The following is a 20,726-nucleotide window of genomic DNA, read 5'->3' as shown; positions in this document are numbered from 1 at the left end:
AATGTTTAAACGCACTAACGAATACCGACACCTCCTGCAGCTAACTCTCTGGTAATGAAGGAATTTTGCATTGTGGGAAGAAGTTGTGTTTCAAGTGAAGTGCCCTGAACCCCTAATCCTAATCCTAATCCTGTTTCTAAAAGCAAGTTTAAACCCTCAAACAGCACTTTGAAAAACTGAGAGGTGGATCCTCACTTTCCCAAAACGTCCCGACTCCATATGGTCTATGCTCAAACTGGTTCTCAGAAAGACATTACAAGATGGTTTCAAGTCTTTAAATTAATTTTTTAATCAAAAATGGCAAACGTTTTAAAGTTCCTGCTCCTAAAATGTGACCTTTTTTTGCTTTTTCTCATCTTACATATAAAGTTAAATGAATATATTGCAGTTTTGGACTGTTTGTCAGACAAAGATGCAAAGGCGAAGAAGCCATATAGGAGATATAATACTCTATTATAATACTAGTATTAATATACTATGTTCTACTGCTCCACATACTGGAGTAACAATATTAAGTCACATTCTATTTGTTCTATCTGGTAAAAAAATGGAAATAAGAATATGGTCTGTATTCATAAAGCACTTTTCTAGTGTCCACTCAAAGCACTTCACAGTAGAAGCCACATTCACCCCTTCACACACACATATCTTGCCCAAGGACACTTTGGTATGCAGACTGGAGGAGCCAGGGATCGAACCAAAAACCCTCTGGTTAGTGGTCGACCCGCTCTATCGCCCGAGCCACAGCTGCCCTAAGTAGCTACACATCAATTATTTGGACATGATATTTAACAAATACTATTTCGCTTGAATTACTGCTCAGTCCAGTCCATACACTTATTTAATTAGGGGAAGAGAGAGAGAAGAAATGAGTGATAAACAGAGAGAGCGATGGATGAATGAGTCGACAACGGGACAAATGACGTGGGGGTGAAAGCGTGCAAGCGCCTACCTGAGCGATGGTACCTGGCTGCACCGTGGCCACAGTGAGGGAGACAGCTGGGCCGAGAGAGGCGCCTCCTGGCCTCCACAGAGAGAGCGGCCATCACAGCTCCCATGATGCAACTGAACTACACCACAACGACGAGGCAGGCCCTGCTAACCAGCTGCTCTGAGACACTTTGGATTCAACAGGAGACTCAAAGAGGATCCAAACTTTTTAAGTCTAAATGTGAAAAGCTCCAAGATGGAGAAGTTCTATAAATCTCTTGGTTCCTGGCTCAGTGTTAAAAAAGTCTGAATCTCACGTACTGACAGGAGCAGCTGCCCAACACTGTGGAAAAGGCATCGGGTGAGAGTGTGTATTTGTATGTGTGTGTGTGTGTGTGTGCTTTTGACAGAGGCCACGTTAGAAAATCTGTTTGAACTTTTTTACATCAAGTCACAGTGAGAGATAAAAAAAAAAGAGATCAGAAGCTGCTGACCTTTCACATCACACACCTCCACATCTCTTTTTTCCCGTCTGTCTCACTCCCTTCCTCTCGTCTGACCGCTCTCCACATGACCATCTTCACTGCACGTCTCTGATAGACTCTCTCACTGGAGAGCATCACACGCCAAAGTGATCTATATCACAAATTTTTTTTTAGGGGTAGCCATAGTCTCTGTTTCTCACCATTATAAATTATCTGTGTCAAGACCTTTTTCAATGGGGGATTCTCGTTTTACAAGGAATTGAATCACGGCTGTTTATTGCTTTCTGTAAGCTGATAGTATAAATTGACAGCTTGGCTTTTCAGTCAGAATCTTGATCTACTCACCGCTGCAGTTTATGACAAATGGACTAATATCCTTCATATCCCATTTGTAATTACCAGGACGTGGTGGATGTTCTGGTTTTAACAATCCGCAAATTGAAATCGCAATAAATCCTTAATCGTTCAAACGGTCAATGTATTCCTGGACAGGACCCGGCACAGAGACCTGGGAGTGTCTCTCAGGGATAAACACATGAATATGACTCCTCTGTGCTTCCAGTAAATTGTAAAATGAGCTTGGTTACATCAGCTGCAGAATGTGAGAGTGTCCCTGTGATCGTGCAGCACTGTGGCCTAATGATGGCTGAAAATAAACTAAAATTCAAATCAAATCATGTAGATCGATGTTAAATAGTGAAAAACATAAAAGCAGCATTACATCCATTTTTAACGTGCTTGTGTAAAACTAAGTAAATCCTGAATCAGGTCCATTCAACTTATTCAACTCCTTTTTAATGTCAAACTTCACAGAGAGCTCACACCCTGAGGTGACATCGTACAGTGGCTAAATGATTGTGGTTGACATTGTATTGATCACCTTTAGTGTTATAATTTGCAATGTATCAAAACATTGATGATGCAGAGAGCTCCAGAAACAAGCACTATAAAAGAGACTGTTGCAGTCAGTTAATATGTTATTTTAACTTATTGTCTTGATCAAGTGATGTTATTTTCTGTTTTGTAATTTCCCAGCCAAAAACACGATATCTACATTCTTTGTTCTCTTCGACCAGCAGTTTAGAACTAAGGAAATTTTCAGCTTGTCATTATAAAGCACAAAACAAAGCGGTAAACAATCACAATTTAAGAAGCTAGACTGAACAAATGTTTGAAATTACTATGCATAGAATATTCAATTGTCAACCTCTGTGCTCGATAATAGAGAGAAATTAAGAAATTCAATTCGATATTTTGGGGATCTGGACTGTTGGTTGGACAAAACAAGACATCTGAAGACATCACTCTGGGAACTTGTGATGGATGTTGATGACTCACTCTTTTACTGACATTTCAGAGAAAGATAAAATAATTGGTTACACGAATATATTCCTGTTCCTTTGCAGCTATGTAAGTATCCCACCTGACCACTAGAGGACACTGGACACTGTGTAACAGAGCGGAGCAGCCCACATTCATTCACTGAAGGAAATTAAACATGAGAGTGGGGATCAAATCTTTCAGATTCTTCTTCCGATAGAAGCAAACTCAGCTGCAAACCAATAGGTTGAAGCTCTGCGGTTTGTCACATCATCATTTTCTGTGTTTCACAAATAAATGATTGATCACTAACAACCAATAAATGGACAAAAAAAAAAACAAGCCACAAAGAAATATAGGATTGCAGCAGTGAAGCTTGTTATTCTCATCATGTTATCATCCACACAAGTGTAAATCTGCACAGTGGGCACAGGCAGTGAGCCTGCAGGACTGAACACACTCATTACACATGTCTATTTAATGCTTCTTCCCTAACAACCTGCTCCAGGGACAGGAGATGGAAACTTTTCTTGATGTTGCACTCAGCGTCGATATGAACGGCCCTCTCTAAATTCAGTAAACAACACCGCAGATACCTTAATGAGCTCTGTGGCCTCTCCACTAAAACCCTGCTGCAGAAATACCAAACATTGGTCTTCCGGGGAGAGGGAGGCAGCTCTTTCAGGCATTTCCCCACCGGCTCAACTGCTGAGGATGTTCCAGTGAAATCCAAACACAGTCTCACTTCTTGTGAGAGATAATCTCCTTTTCATAAAACCACGTCGCCCAGGCAAGTTCAAAGTCAGACTTAGCCGTGTAATTAAAACAGGGACTTCTTAATCAAAGCTCATTTCTCTCCTCTCCCTCTGTCCTGGATATTTATCTCCTCTTTATCCAACACCCAGTTATCTCTCTTTTTCTCTCCCTCCTCTCTTCCCCGCTAAAGACAGAATTAGGTTTAGCTAATGGATCAGTGGAGAAATGAGCCCCTGCCTGTTCAGAGGCGCGCACGCTGCAGACAGGCCAAACAAATCAGGAGGGAAAAGAGGACAAGAGTATTCATAATCCAGTCGTGTCTCCTGTCGCCTCACCACAGAGGAACCACTGCACCCTCTGGTAGAGGAGAAACAGCAGGAGATGTCAGATAAAGGTGGACTGGTGATCACACAGTCAGAAAAGACAGTGGGGAATAGAGGAATGAGTGCATATAAAGAGCAAGCAGATAGAAGAGAGAGGGGCACCATGCTGATTCAGCCGGCGGTGGCTTGATGAAGCGTTCGTCGGAGGAGAGGACACAGGAGGAGGACAGAGGATAGACTCACATCTGATCAATGATGAACGGAGGGAAACACAGACTAACTCGAGGAGGACAGACTGGTAAAAAGATGAATGGAACAGAAGTTAAACAAGAATAAACAGGAACAAAAAGTCAAGCAAAACAAAGGAAGAAGCAGCAAAAACAACTCATAACTAGTTCTCCACAACAATAAGTATTCTCACAATGTACTTAGAATAAAAAAAGTAAAATTATTGGCCCCTAGGATTGATCAAATATATAGAACGTTGTTAATGCATCTTTTTACTGTTGTTGCTGCTCGAGATGAAGTTATTACTTTTAACTACTCAATACAAGTTTGATTATTCAGTTAAATAGATCCCGAAATCTAAGTTCTGCAACACAAATTGTAAAGTTTCCTGATTTTATGCTTTTTGCAATATTTAGGCGTAAAATGTTCATATAAATGTACAGAGGCTTGAGTCCTCCTGCAGCGACTGAAAGTCCGGTTCTTGTTTTCCTCCCTCCTGCTTTCATGCCTAATCCCTGTAAGACTTAATGTAAAAAAAAAAAGGAAAAGTTATATAAATATAAAAACGATTTAAGAGGTTTTTAGTGGAACTGTCTCCTTGACGGAAAATCTGCAAACTGCATTTTCACAAGCATAAAATGCCTTGTCCGTGTTTTTAAATGTCTATCAATCCATTAGATAAATCCTCTCACGGAGGGTAACTGGAGCCAGTCCCAAGTGAGAGTGAATTTCCAAGCAGGAATCAACTTATTGTATCATAAGAGCATTACAAAGTAGCATAAAATGTAAATATTCAAGTTAAGTACCTGAAAACTAAATTTAAAGTACTTGAGTACTTACTGATTAAGTATTCAATTGATACAACAATATGCTGCAGATAACAGTTAATAATGATAACTGTATATTTGTTACCAGTGAACGAACCCTTTGTGATGAAGGAGAAATAAATACAGTTTTCTTTGTCATATATTTAATCTGTTTTGAAAAGCATAGAAAGAAAAATCTGCTGCTGAACAGAAGAGAAAATACCTTGAACTAATGTTCCAGTGATGAAGCCAAAGAAGCAGCGCAGCAGCTTGGTGATCTCTTTTTCACACTCGGCCCTGCACGTATCCATCCTCTATAAACTTTGACCTCCTGCACCACCGGCTCCAAACAGAGGGAAACAAACGGGACAATGTGGGGGGTCTCACAAAGCCAGTCAGAAAAGACCAAGGAAAAAAAGAGTTTGAGGATTCACCTGAAAAAGTACAAAAAAAGGAAAATCTAGGGAACTTCCAGAAAAAGTGAAACCCTCCTATTGAACTTGTATTTTCTTGGTGTCCAGGGGACGACTCGGTTTCCCTTTAGAAAAAACACCAACTCTCCTTTATGAACTGGTGTCACAGTTTGGTAACAGGTGGTGCTCCCTCCTCCTCTTCCTCCTCTTCTTCTCTCCTCTTTCACTTGTTTCTCCCTCCTCTCTTCTCGTCTGAGAGGAAGCAAGCGGAATTTCGCTGGTCGCAGTCGTTTCATATGACCAAACCTGACAAACCACAAGTCGCTACACAAACCCTCGTCCCGTTTCAGCCTTTATCAGCCCACAGGGCTGCTCGCTCTCTCCCCAGTTCATCCCACTTTCTCCGGCAGACAAGAGGCACACGGTTTTAAGCCGGTGAAGGAATATTTGAAAGCTCCGTGAAGAAATCTCACGTCCCTCCCTCCGTTCTTTGTCTCGCTTCCATATCTCCTCCGCCTCATATTACACTTTTCATATTACAGTCATTGATATCTCTCCTGTCTGTCTCTTATATGATTTCGTCATCCGACTCTTCTTCCACAGTGTGGAAGCTACTTTTAATTTAAAGATTAAACTCTGTGCTTATTCTTACTATCAAATGAAATGTTTTCTTATTCAACACAGCGGGCTGCAAGTTTGAAGTAGTACTGGTAGTAAAAAGTAGTCAATTAACAGAAAATAAGTTATAGGAACTACTTTGATAAACAATAAATAGTTTAGGTTATTTGTTGAGAAAAATAACAAACGAGGCTCTTCTTTCTGTTTTTTTCTCGCTTTGAAGTGAATAGATTTGAGATGTGGAATGTGGGTGTGGGATTTTTTAAAGAAGAAAATTATGGTGTGAGGTTGATCTGAAATATATTTCATACAGGCTGATGACAAAGAGAACACCTTCCACCAACGTTATTCAGTGGAAATAACTGAGCACTAAGTGCTACAGGAAGCACCACTCAAATACTACAAATGCAAACTGAACCAAACCTTCTTCTAAAATCTTAAAGTTTATATCCAGACACACACACTGGAGCCAATCTCAGCAGACAACGTTGGGCGAGATGCGAGGAAAACCGTCGACGGGTCACCAGCGTATCGGAGGGCCAACATAAAGACACAAACAATCATTCACACTCATCTATGGTCAATGTGTCCCACCAGTCTGTACCTGGAGTAAACCTAGAATCTTCTCACTACTGACTGTTGATGATATCAGTACCATTCATAAGAAATCATGATGTGGAAGTTGTATTTCCTTGAAGAATGTAAAATCCTTGTGTAATTAAACTTCCAGATTCCCAGAAACTACAGCGAGGACATGATTAATTAACTTATATTTGAGCAATTAGTTGATTATAAAAATCATTAGTTGCAGAGGTCACATGAACCTGACACAGAGTTTCCTTCCTCTCAGCTTCTCCACCAGCGTTCCTCTCTACATCATCTGCTTTTATTCTCATCAAGCCTCAGCTGTACTTCTTCATGTCCGTCTGTCAGACTGGGCCGTCATCCTCCTCATCCCTAAAGTGGACCACAGCAGCTGCTCCAGCACCATCCCCACCACATCCCACTTCTCACATGATACACAGCTCCGTCTCTGTGCTGCTATTTTTAGCTGCTGCCCATTACAGAGGTGACGGCCTGCCGGCTGACATAGTGCTGAGTCCCTCTTCCCTCAGCACCACTGAGATGAAATAGATCCCATCGCAGCCCTGCTTCTCTTTCTCTCTCTGTAAATGTTTCTGTTACTCACTCTTCTCCCGTTTCACTTGCACAAAGAGCTCTTTTTTGCAGATTTTGCAACCAGAGCAAGGCCTGAAGGATTTCGGTGAATCTGTTACAGACTGATTATGTGAGTTAAGGTGCATCAGAGAAACGTTGGCAGCTGAGTGGAGGCAACACTGATAGAAATCTTCTAAGCTTCTCCGCTGAATCACAGCGAGTGATCCCTCTTTCTTAAATATTCCAGACGAACAAGACCTGTTTCTCAGCCTCTCACATTCTGCCCAAATACATTTGATCCAATCAGTTTGATGCAATGATTTCAAATGGTAAAAGTCTTCTAAACTAAAAAGGTAAACGACCGTCTGGGAGAAGAGGAGATGCCTGATAGAAAGTTGTGCTCATGTTTTTATTATTTGATTCTTTTATTGCTTATTTGTAATACTTGCACTAAATGTTATACTAAATAAACTTTCTTATTGTTAGAACTCTTTGGACCCTGGCCTTTATTTCAACCCACAGCTTCTACATCCATCAGTGCTTTTTTTAAACCAAACATCCATAATAGATCCACCTCTGCTCATTCTTCAGTTAAGCAGGTATCAGTGGAAAGGCTTTGTGTTGTAAGTCATGAGCGATAACACATCAGTAGAAATATGAGAAGAGACTGAGATAAAAGTTGTTGACCTCAGTGGATTAAACACCCGTCAGTTTCATTCAGAAACACACTCGCTCTTCCTGCAGGCAAATAATCAATCATGCACAATCCCAGCTGGACCACTGGGTGGAGCACTGACACTAAGTCGATGAATAAACCATGGAAATAAACCCACAACATGCTAGATCCAGAGAGTTAAAATAAACACATGTTGTATGTTTCAGGTTCTATAAAACATTTACTGGTACCTGGGTTGAATTACACTGGGAAAATAAACTGTGGGATTTGAAAAGGCAAAGAGAAATCAATTATTTGTGAAAAAAAAATAATACTGGGAATTCTGGGAAATAAAGCTTAAGTGTTATCTTTTTTTATCCTTTTTATTATTGTTTAATTATAGGTTCAGTGTGTAAGATTTAGGTGAAAGGGATCTATTGGGAGAAATTGAATAAAACATGTTAACAATATAAATGAAGGATGATCTAACATGGTTGCTGTGTGAAGTTATAATGTCAGGTTTTCATTCCTCTTTAGATTTGCTCCTCCGTATTTTATGTACACAGTCTTTGCAAAAATAATAAAATGTCAAATTTGTACTCCCTTATTCCCAATGTTTTCTTCCATTGTAACTTCATTTAAGCACCACTATGAACCAGTAAGCATTAAGAGCATTAAGAGCATTAAGAGTATTGTAAAGTGTTTCCTTAGCTCTTCTGGTTGTTTTCCACAGTAACTGTGCATGTTACTGTAGATGTGAGCTTGTGAAACATAGAAATGAGACAGTTCTGGAGGCATAGAGGAGGAGATGTGGTTGTGTCAGTATTCCAAGTCTCTGTAGAGCATATTAATGGGGAGCTGAGGTTGATAAATGAGTGTACGCAACTAAATGATCTCTGCGTACTTGACCCTGAGGTCAACTGCCCGGCACAATGAGTCAGTCGTGCCCACAGGGACCTGAGGAGGCCAGGAGGTGTCCGCCAGTCAATTCAGTGATCAATTCAAACACTGTAAGTCACCTTTGTTGTGCGTCCACCACATCGTCAGTCCCCCCCAGCACGTCACACTCATTCCCACTCACACTCTCCCCCCCTCTCACCTGTGTCCTGTGGCTGTGTGCTGGCGATGATCCATTTGACCAGGCAGCACTTCATCAGACATTTCCGAGAGAACCGCGGCTTCTGCCACTTTCCGGAATCCTTCACCCTGCCCGGCGCGGGCTCAACGCCGTTGGCGTCTCCGAGCAGGCTGCCATCGACCACCTTGCCATCCACCTGGAGGAAGGGGGAGGACAGGGGGCGATGAGCCAGGGAGGAAGAGAAGAGAGCTCAGGTCAATATGGAAATGAAACAAACAAGGTTGAGATCCATAAGTCAAGCAGGAGATGTGGCTGGACAATATGATTAGTCTCTGATCTGGGGGTGTTTCAGGAACACTTTAGAGAGGTTTAGAGAGAGTTCCCTTCAGCTGGTCTGTCGTATTTAACAAGGTTTTTTACTTTGTACTTCAGGGAAACAATCAGTCAGAGCCTGTTGTTCAGCAGCGCGTCACTGTTAAATGACTCGCCTCCTCTCCTTCCTCCCGACTCCCTGCAGAGACACGACCACTGTACTAATGATGGACAGTTTTTTTTAAAAGCAGCAGAACCAGAAACACTGTCTTTTTATCTTCCTTGTCAAAACCGGGTACCAACATTTCCCATAATACCACAGTCTTCAGCTCCAGCAAGTGTCCACACAAGTGATGGATCAGTTTAAAGCTGCATTAACAGATGTTTTCGACACTAGTGGACACAAACAGTAAAGGTCAACATGACTTAATATACTGCTGTTACGGTGAGCCTGTTGCCTACTTACACAGCCAGCAGTCACACAGTATATATCCTTCACATGGAGTCGTGTTTTTGAAACCCTGTTGAATTTAAGTCCAGTACTCACTCGGTCTCTAATAACTCCAGAGGGAAACATCTGGCTTTTTACCCGCCGACATGGTTCAGCAGAGCTTTTTCACCAGAAGAACTCAAACCTTATAGTTTCCTGTTGTAAATCCTAAACAATGAGCTGAAAGACTATCGAACATTTCAAATACCAATAACTCAAATAAGTGAGGGAAGCTACAGAGTTGGGAGAAAATGTTCTGTGTGTGTGTTTGGAGTGACGCCTTTCACGTAATGTGTGATCACAGCCCAGAGCAGCTCTAAGTCTTTTCTGTATTTACATTAGGAGGTTATATTTTCACCCACTTATTACAATAAGATGAACTGAATGGCAACAACCTGGATGGATGAATGGATGAGAGAATAAGGACACCTTTATTTTACTAATATACTCCTAGAGTTATAGTTTGTTATGTTTCCCTAGTGTCTTCCTTTTCATGTAAATAAATAAATCATCAATCCAAGACGTGAAAGTTACATTAGCTTTCTACTAAATCTGCACATGTGAATTAAACACGAGCATATCTTCCCATTTCAACCCTAAGGTTTAATACCAGAGTAATTAAAAGGCTGTTTCGTTCATTTTGACATTGAGCTCCAACTCATGATTTTGCGACTCTTACTATGCCAGACCATTCTCCTCAACTCATTCATATTCAGCGTTTATCCTCCTTTATCGCTGGAGATAAATTTGACATTTAAGTTTTTTCCTCTAATATATTTTTCAATTTCTTCTTGTCACATCTTGGCGTCCTCCCAGTTTCTTTCGGAGCAAACACTGGGCTCCATCAGATTTGATCCGATTTAGAGAGAATGTCTTTTTTCTTACAGCCTTAAGTCAAAGCTCGATGAGGCTGCTCTTGCTGGGCACATGCAAAACACACACATGAATATGTACAGTGGAGTGAGTGTGAGGAAGAGGATTAAAGAGGTGAAGGCAGAACAAACAGAGGCTCTGTTTACGCTGAGGGGAGGACAAGAATGCAAAGGATGACACAGGGAGAGGAGGGGAGAACGCAGGGAGGATTTTAAACGGCTATTTGATCCCACGGGAGTCTGACCATGCAAATCCCTCACTTCAAGAGAGCAAGATAGGTAAAATAGCGAAACAGCAAAAGGAAAAAAGATGTGAGGAGAACAAGGTCTACTCGTGTTCCTGGAAGAACTGAAGTCAATTAGCATAATGACTTGTGGCCTATCTGAGAAGAAGAGCAAAGGACAGCCAGAGGACGGAGGAAAGGAGGATGGGAGGATAGAGGAGATGAAGATATGAAAGCACTTTGCTGGGAACTCATCCGCAAGACTATTACTGAGCATGAAAAGAAGATTATAAACAGCAAAAAAAGACGAGAAGAAAGGAAGGAAGGAAGGAATGAAGGAAGACTATGAGGAAGCGAGAAGATCTGCATGGAGACACACACACAAACGCACATGGTTGAACAACAACACACCGAAATGGAGAGAGGTGACGGAAACAATTCTACTCATCCCAACATCTACTTATTCACAGATCAGCAGTGGCACAGCACACAGCAGCAATAGGAAAACAGGTCGGGAGCGAGCTCAGCGGTGAATCACTTCTCCAGAGAAGTAAATTAGAAAAAAAAGGAAATTTGTTTTCCATGTGGCTCCTCGGTGCGAGTCACAAATTGGAAAGAAGAGGCCTCGAGACAAACTGATGCAGACAGATGCAGTGTAAACACGGGAAAATGCAGCATTACATTAGTAGTTTATTCATGGGCCGCTGGACACACACACGTACACACAAAACTAGTTTTTTTTTAATATCTTGTGCTTCTTAACGCTTCAGCTAGCTTTATCCTGGGGCAACACTTCCCTTTTGTAATGTTTGCAACGTCCTCTGAACCACACACACAAACACACACACTCACCCACACACAAACACACACATTCTATAAGGCAAAGCATATAGGCCTTCCCATAACGCTCAAAGCAAACACGGAGCGGCGACACAGAGAAGAGAGCTCTGCCATAATTATCAAACATCAGTCGCCCTGTTGTTGGTTCAATGTATGTTGGTTTACATGAAGCGTGAATCTGACTCTCATTACATGAGGTCGCCCTGAGAGAGACACAATCTGGAACAACCAAAGTATTCAAATAAAAGTTAATGTACCGCTGGTGAAAATACAAGAGATGGACAGAAACCTGATATGGATCGAGGGACATCTACTTAGCCATTGAGTCTGATGGAAAAAGATAAAACCTTGTGGTCGTACACCCCAGCCAACCAATGCAGTTTACATGCATGTAGAATAAGGAATTCAGTGATATAGGTATTAAGAGTCTGTTAGAAAAAATGGACCATATCACTATATTAACAGGCGTGATCACCGTAATTTAATCCAACAATCTTTAAATCCAAGAAATTCCCTCCCGACGTTCCTGAGATATCACGTTATCACCAGAACTGGACGGACAGATGCACAAACTGAAAACATTATGCCTCCGTTGCCACAGTTGTCGCTGACACTCGGGCAGATTAAAAATAAAAACCCAGGATTTCAGCACTCTCCAAGCACAAACTATATTTACTATGGAAAACAGTGACATTACCATGGAAGCAGTGAAAATATGTCAGAGCCTGAGGGAAAACCAGCTGCATCACATGCAACTGCACTGACTCTCTTTCCTCTGTTTTCTTACTATAGTCCAATCAGCTGCTAAAATATATCTGATTATCTTTTAAAAGTAGAATTAGCTGATTTTGTTGGCACTTTCCACTTTTTGAAGAAAATGTGTGCATGTAGTGTGTGTTTTGTTTTTGGACTTATTTCATTCCAAACTGCTGCTGATGAGACAGAAAACAGTGATAGAGGAGTGAAAGTGACAGAACAAAGTAATGTTGCAGGCTGCGAGTCAGAAGACGCTAAAAGTCACACTGTGATCATAAATATATTGATTAGAGCAGCTTTAAATATTTGCTTGCAACTGTTTTTTAAACATAATAAGCTATATTTTATTTAATTTAAGTTTGTTTTATAATTGGGTTTGAACGCAGATGTATCTTTTCCATTAGTGAGTGCAGGTTGAGCTTATTTAATACTTATTAAGCAAACAATTAGTAAGAATGCAAAACTAATTTATAGGGATTCACACAAAGCTTTAATTATGTATTGTTAACAAGAGAAGATTTATGATATATTATAAGCTTTGATGGAAATTGAAGTTGTGTTAGCGTTAAGAGTATTTCCCTTCCCCTGGTGTACGCCCATTGTTAAATTCTTTATAAATCTACATTCTGTATTTTATATTATATTACATTTTAAATCTAGCACAATCTGCTTTTGCAATATTGTTTTAATTGTTTTTCATTTTAATAATGTTCACGCCAATAAAGCAAACTTATGAGAGGAAATTACAACATAATCAGAGGCAGTTAAGCATCATGAATGTTCTTTTAGGGAAGTGAGGGATGGAAACAATAGAAAACTGATAGAAAGGAGGTGACACATCGGAGAGAGATGTGTTCTTGTGTAATGTCTTATTATGGAGGAGGAGTTTCCATTAATATGTGATTCGCATGCTACCAACCACTGCAGATACCCAGCATGTCTCTCACATGTTCTATAATGTCCCAGCTCACATGTTCTCTCTCTCATGTTCCTCCCAGTGTGACTCAAACTCTTCTGCCCGACTGATTCTTCAAGCTCCGAATGTTCGATTACACACAACGTCAGGGAGAATCCTCACAGTCCCACAACACACACGAGTCACACACACCTTTCTCACTCATGTTCTGTGTATCTATTGTCGAGATAACGACCGGTTCCTCGGTTTCTGTCTCTGAACAGTGTGATCCCTGTCTGCCTTTATACTGTGAGCACATTCTCTCCTTGTGAGGACATCTGAGAGACACAAAAGCAGACAGTGCAAAGACTATAAATACACCCGGAGCCAAACGCACACCCAGAAACACACAAACACACAAATACGCCTCCGCTTACATCTATTACACATATGACAACACCCACACACTCAGGCTGCAGCTCAATGATTCCATAAGTTCAAACAACAGACTGTCCAATCACAGCTTAACAACTTTAACCAGGCACAGCAGGTGATCGAAGCCTCAGATTTCCTAAGTGCTTTATGTGATGGACAGACTAAGATACAACAAGCTGCAGGGCACAGACGTGGTCGTTTGCGTGTCTTTGTGGATGTTTGGTGCCGGACTGTGGAAATTGTCTTCTCTTCCAGATCAGATTCTTGACATTATCATGTCCGTCTGCCTGAACCTAACCCGGGTTTTGATTTTACCTGCATCCACAGCCAAACAGCATCGAGCCTCTCTCATCACACGCTCCATTTTGGATCCCCCTGTTGCTCTGCCTTGACTTCTGTTTAAAGTAATACTACATAACTTTACCGAACAATGACTGAACTGGGAATCAATCCTGCTGGAACCCACATCCCAGTGAGTTAGTGGTTTGGAGAGAAACAGTCAGTTCCACACTTCTCACAGGAGATTGTACCCACTCACCGAGGTTACAGAGAGAAAGAACAGACATTCAGGGTGAGGAGTGAGAATGACAGAGATTCCATTCTCACTATTCCAAGTCAGTGAACCTCAACTAAGTCCCTTTGAAGCTGCCATTAAAGGGTTGCATAATGTTGCTTTAAGAAATGAAATCCCAAACAATCCCTGGCCAGACTTCAGTAAATCCTCAAACCCAGAGACTCCCTGCACCTGATCAATTCATTATTCACCTGCTGTGCATTAAAACCATTTAAACCTACATCTCTGTTCTCTGTACGGTTCATGTGGGTCCAGATATTATCACATAACCTACAGCACACAAACCAAAAAACACACACATTCATTCCTGCCTGTGCCAAGTTTCAACACTGCTTCAAAAAACTCTGAGATTGAATTGATCCACCGACCTACACTTCAAAGAGCTCACCAAATTTTGGTTTAAATGAAAACAACACACACACACACACACACACACACACACACACACACACACACACACACACACACACACACACACACACACACACACACACACACACACACACACACACACACACACAGGAGAACATGAACAACATTTCATTAGCTGCTCACATTAATATTTATTGTTTTTTTTCACCCTTTTCACCCGGTGCAAATCTGTCCTCTATCCCTCCATCGCCCTACCTCTTCATTCCATCCAATTTATTTCACAGTCAAACATCTTCCCCCCCCCCCACACACACACCTCTCACTATAATGTCACCTGTCACCAGGCTGCTCTCCAGGTGAAGCACAAATACCTGCTGGGATCTAAACCTAAATAAAGGAGGTAGGTTCAGTCTCGCAGAGTGTGAGAGTGAGTGTGTGTGTGTGTGTGCTCTTGCAGGACCATGATGACGAGCACTGACAGCCCGAAGGGAGAGACACAGTGAATACTTGATAAAACCCTTTGCACGCTAATTCTACCACCCGGGGATTTCCTGCCGAGGATCCCAGCTGTGTGCCAGCGCCGCAGGGTCTCAAATCTCTGCCGTGCAGGTGTGAATATATATGCTCACTTTGTTTGTGTGGTCACAGATAACATGAAAGAGATTTTTTTTTGGAAAGTAAATTGTAGAATGATACCCAGAGCTATAAATGATTGTAGGCAGAAAAGAGGAAAAGTTTAGTGCTTCTCTAAAAGATAACCGTCAATCCATCCCTTATCTATACCGCTTATTCTCTAAGGGTCCAGGGGGGGTGGGGGGTGGGGGGGTGTTGGAGCCAATCCAAGCTGACAGTGGATGAGAAAGATGGTAGATTCAAATCTATTCAAATCAATTACATTTTTAATTGTACAGCACCAACTGAGCCACCACTTGGGGGCAGTCAAGGGAGAAAAAAAGGATTTTCCTCTACTTTTTAGCATCACTATCAGTTTACTAATCACAAGGAAAGATTGGCAATGACTGACTTTTTTTATACCTTTTAAAATGATTAAATAACTTGTTCGCAAATAGCAGTTTATTGACACATTCTGCAGCATTGGAACAACATCATCGTTCATTCTTAGCCATGATTCCGGCCCCCGGACAAACATTGGTTCATTCCTCGCTCTCTTTTAGCTCCGGTTTTGGTCCCTACCGACTCCTGAGGGAAAGATCAGTTCCGCTACGTTCACCAGCTTGTTGCTACCTCTGCCTGTCGACTGTGTGGTGCTGAGCAGTCGGCTGGAAACTGCTGCCTGCTGCGGCTGATAATGACGCTATGAGAGCAGTGAGCACTGAACCGAAACAGGAAATGTATTCAAGCTGATCCAAGCTTTAGCCTGATATTTAAGCTTTATGTCATTTAATTGTATGGACTACCTTACATTTGGATTACACAGTTTTGATATAAACAGACTAATAAACTTACATAGATTAAACAATTAATAATGAGATTGAATATAAATAAGTCCAACATGTTTACACTGCTTGACTCTTAAGAATCCCCCTGCTCTACCAGTGTTATTGGCTCCATTATGAAACATGAGATCAATATCTGCCTCGGGTTTTCAGTGTCGTCCATTTCTCTTCTCTGTCTCTTCTAAGTCTCTTGAGTCCTGTATCTGTAAAGGAGACACATGCAACTTTTTCTATTATAACTTATGTTGACGTACAACTAATCCTCAACAGCAGATAAACAATACGCTGTTTAATTATGTTTTTTAATCAATATAATTAGGGAATGTTTTTAATGAGGTCGTGCAATGTTCATTTTTACAGAACACTGAATGACAGTATGTGTTAAGACACTTGGATGAGGTAAAGGGGAAACTGTGGTCTTGAGTAAATAATGAATGATGATACTGATTACTGAACTTGGGCCATCTTCTGTTCACAGTTTGATGAACACTGTAACCTTCACTGAAGGATGCTTGTGTGTGTGTGTGTGTGTGTGTGTGTGTGTGTGTGTGTGTGTGCGTGTGTTGCCGTCAGCCTGTCTGGTGTCTTGTCACTGATCTGTGCAGGTCGACTTTGTGTGACTGCTTTGATTGACGTGCTCTTCCCACTGAAACTACAACTTTAAGAAACGGTCAATGCAATAAAGAAGATGAGGTTGTTCCATATTTTTGTCGCCGTCAACAAATCTGATCAAAAGACCCAAATCGTCATTGTGTTAATCCTTATATTATCATGCACAGTGCATTTTATATTATATATATAAATTATGCCAGATGGAACTAAAAGCTCATTTATGTCTGCGGCCCCTGGGTGGGATAACTGTGGTGAATTTAAAACCCTAAACTATGAAAAACAGACAAGATTAAACATTAATATGAAAAATCTAAAAACACAAGAAAAACAACCGCGAAATAAACAACAGAGGAAAAAAACACGCCACATCCCAATTAGCGGTAGCATCAGTAAACTCAACATCATTAAAACAGACATTCCATTATTTTAATGCCAGCCACATAATCAGTCTGAGTCTGAGTCTCTCAGCTCAGTGACCACAGAGCCGAGTGTCCTCCAGCCAGGCTCCCAAACTAGATTTAAAATATTTAAATGTCGGCTTCTGCTCCCTCTGAGTCTCATTGGTAAAGACATCTACGTCTGTGTTTATATATAACGGCTTCGCTTCACTCTGTGTATTTATACGACTGGAGTTGAATCCAAGTAGCTTTAATTCATTTAGTATGAAAAGGAAAAGGCTGCTGAACCTGTCGTCAGCTGCTTTTAATGTCATCTCCACTTAAACATCAGGAACTTGTTCATGTTGCTGCTGTCCACACGTGGAGCTCCTGTAGCTGCTGCAGCCTGATGTCTACTCCCATTTTGGAGGTTTTTGCACATCGTGGTAAAGTAAAAACAATAAATTAAGACTCATCTCGAGATACTTTCCAAGTTTACCAGCTCCATCTTATTAAGAACAGGCATAAAATTCTGGATACACACAGTGCTACCATTAATATGGAATATCATCGTTTGAGGGAAGCAGAAGATGAAAGTGGAACACAAAGCATTGTATGATGACAGAGAGCAGATGTATAATGATGATACACAGAATAAATAATGAAAATGTTGGGACTCTTTCTGACAGCCACTGTGATCTCGCTGAAAATGACTCTGAATGAACAATGACAAACCCCCACTGAGCATACACCCATTCTACAGCTAGAGCACACACACACACACACACACACACACACACACACACACACACACACACACACACACACACACACACACACACACACACACACACACACACACACACACACACACACACACACACACACACACCAAAATATCCGGCACACAGTTGCCTCATAGCATGATTGAATTTAAACACCGGCATGTCAATACCCAGAGAAAGAAAGAGCGAAACAAATGTAAATGTTGGAGGAGACGGTGGTGCAGCCGCCGCTCTGCATGTGACACGGTCAAACCGCTCATAATAAAAGTAGCCAGGCGGAAATTCAACATTCGTACCAATGGAGCAGTAGAAGATCTATCTTCAAGACGGATGGTTGATTAGTTGTTTGTCCTTTTTCAAGCTCAAATTTCAGACATTACTTCATTTTTAAAGTAGGTTTGAGCTGCATCGACTAATTGATCAAGTGATTGGTTGATTGATAGGAAATCAATTTGCAACTATTTTGATAATCAATGAATCATCTGTCTGTATGTGGCTCACACGCGTATCTCCAGAATCGTTTGCTCATCGGCTTCACACTTGAAATGTGTATTGTCAAGGGCCCAAAATGGTGCAGTGTCGAATTTGATGCAATTTGGACACATGTTCCACTGAATATTAAAACATTTTGAATCAACAGTGAACAGCTCTTTGTGCAGCAGCAGTGGAGCAGCGTCAGCACTGAGTCCAGCAGCGGCTCAATTACTGCAGGTCACTTTAACAATAAAAAACTAACAAATCTGAAGCCAGCATCACCACGCGCCGAACAACCAGCCCATTCCACACAGGCGTGTTAAGAATGGGAGCTGCACTAGTTTTAGTCATTTTTAAAGCAAAAATAATTGGTTTCATCTTTTCAAATGCGAATATTTTGAGATTTCTATGTTCTTCTGTGCAGGAAAACTAAATATATCTTTAGGTTTCCGACAGGTAGTTGGACAAAACAAGACATTTTTAAAGCATCACCAAATGCTCCGGGCATTGGTGATTACAATTTGCTCACAATACAATTCAATGGTTAATTGACTAATTGAAACAAACTGCCTGTAGATGAATTGATAACGAGGACAATCGTTTGTTGCAGCCCTGACAGAAATCAATACTTTGACCATTACCATCCAGCACAGATCACATGATGAACAAAAAAAACTAAAACAACAGAAAAACAAGTCTACATGCATCCAAAGAAACACAGACACACAGACACCCAGCCCAAAGAGCCCAGCTCTCCATCTCATTAGGTTTGTGATTGATCAACTGATTTACTGATCGATTCACCGAGTCACTGAGTGATTGATGATAAGTCGCACAACTCACAGGGAAGCACTGGCTCACTCACCAGCATCATCACCGGACGCTCATGTATACCAAGAGATGTGTGTGTGTGAATGTATGTGTGTGTGTGTGTGCAGGAAGTGACAAGTTGTTCTTGTCCAACATGGTCACAAATATCAATATTTGTCAGTGATCTGTTGCCTCCATCTGTCCTCAAACACACAATGGTGAGATTAAATAATGCCCACAGACGATGCAGCCTCCTCTTGCCTTGTGAACACTGCAACCAGGCAGAGCTTCCACCCTCCCTAAAGAGACTGGATTTCCACTGACAGTAACATATTCTTTCCAGCGCTCTGAGAAACATTCATGGAGGAAGAAAGTCAACCAGAAGCAGATCTCTGTGGCAGCGTTGATAAGCATATGGCTGGAAAGGTGTAAGAAGTCATTTTGGGGCTTTTTCAGACTCAGAAGCTGCTTGTTGCTGGGGACTGATCTGCTAAACTGATTCATCCGCCATGCAAGAGGTAAAGAAGAGAAGCACGGGCAGAATTACAAACACGATCTCTCTTCTTCCCAGAACTGAGGATTTAGACTGTGCATCTGTTAAGGCAGACTATGAAGTCACACGTAAACTGCTGGGAGCCACACACACACACACACACACACACACACCCACACACACTACAAGAGACACATGAACCACGCTGAAAAATTAACGATGAGGGAGGAGAAAGTCGTGGCACAAGACGTGATGCCAAGTGACACTTGGTGGAAGCAGCCGTCCTCAGGATTTCTCTCTGAGCGCACAGGATGCAATTACATAACTTCACTCCCAAACTCAGCTCTGGGTAAAAGTGGGAGCGAAGGAGCTGCTGAGGGTCGAGAGGGAATTTAAAGAATTAAGAATAAAAAAAATCATAATATCAGCCAACAAGCCTGGAGAGAAGATCCAGGCTTGTTGGTTTAACTTGTTCTCATTTGCCACCTGCAGGAAAATAATCATCGTTTCTCTTCCTGTCCTCTTGTTCGACAGCACAAAATGTTTTTTCTATAGAAAATCATTGAATGTGTTTCTCACCTGCATGTTTGCGGAGCTGGAGCAGCGACACTGATGGTTTGGATTTCTGCGGAGTGAGACCTCTCTGTGCGGACCCTCCACCTCCGACTGCCGCTCCACTGGATGCGAAGGAATGCGCGCACACACGTTTCCTCTCTCTCTCTCTCTCTCCCTCTCACACACACACAGACACACACACATGGAGGGGGTGGGGGTGGGGTGATGGGAGCCGAGAGAGAAGAAGAAGAGGACCTTCATCCTTTCACAGCCTAATGAGGATAAAGTCAACAGGCTGGAAGAGCATTTTATTTCTGCCTAAATCACCAACACCTGGACAGATGTTGATCTGGAATATCAGAAAACTGCACAGCTGGCTCCACACATACAAACAGAGCTGCATGATAATAGGCAGCCTTTTACAAAGCTCAATTATAATGACTTTGTCAAATAGGCTGAATATTTAATAGGAACATATTTTAGGTTGCCAGGTTGTGGAAAATCCTCTTTTTGCCTCTTCACACAGAGATTTAATGAACGAGGACACAGGGGGTTGTTTGACCAATCACACCGTGGAAAAATCACAGTGTTTATCTTCCTCAACATTGATATTAGCTTTATGT

General features: G+C 41.5%; 1 protein-coding gene across 3 annotated transcripts in view; it reads right to left on the bottom strand.

Annotated features, from left to right (window-relative positions):
- The window catches only part of LOC118115403 (calsenilin), a 34,626-nt gene extending 13,900 nt beyond the window's left edge, over positions 1-20,726 (bottom strand). Inside the window, exons 1-3 of one of the 3 annotated variants that reach the window (XM_035166522.2) lie at positions 20,128-20,722; positions 8,792-8,966; positions 1,506-1,508 (exon numbers count right to left, since the gene is read on the bottom strand). In XM_035166522.2, the coding sequence (XP_035022413.2) occupies positions 1,506-1,508; positions 8,792-8,966; positions 20,128-20,364 (415 nt within the window). In that variant the 5' untranslated portion in view covers positions 20,365-20,722. Of the gene's footprint in view, positions 1-952; positions 1,368-1,505; positions 1,509-8,791; positions 8,967-20,127 lie in introns of those variants that run through there. The other 2 variants (XM_047341414.1, XM_035166525.2) reach the window with 2 other exon arrangements.

Source organism: Hippoglossus stenolepis, chromosome 9 (assembly GCF_022539355.2).
Source record: "Hippoglossus stenolepis isolate QCI-W04-F060 chromosome 9, HSTE1.2, whole genome shotgun sequence".
Classification (NCBI taxonomy): Eukaryota; Metazoa; Chordata; class Actinopteri; order Pleuronectiformes; family Pleuronectidae; genus Hippoglossus; species Hippoglossus stenolepis.
This window is presented reverse-complemented; position numbering and strand designations above follow the sequence as displayed.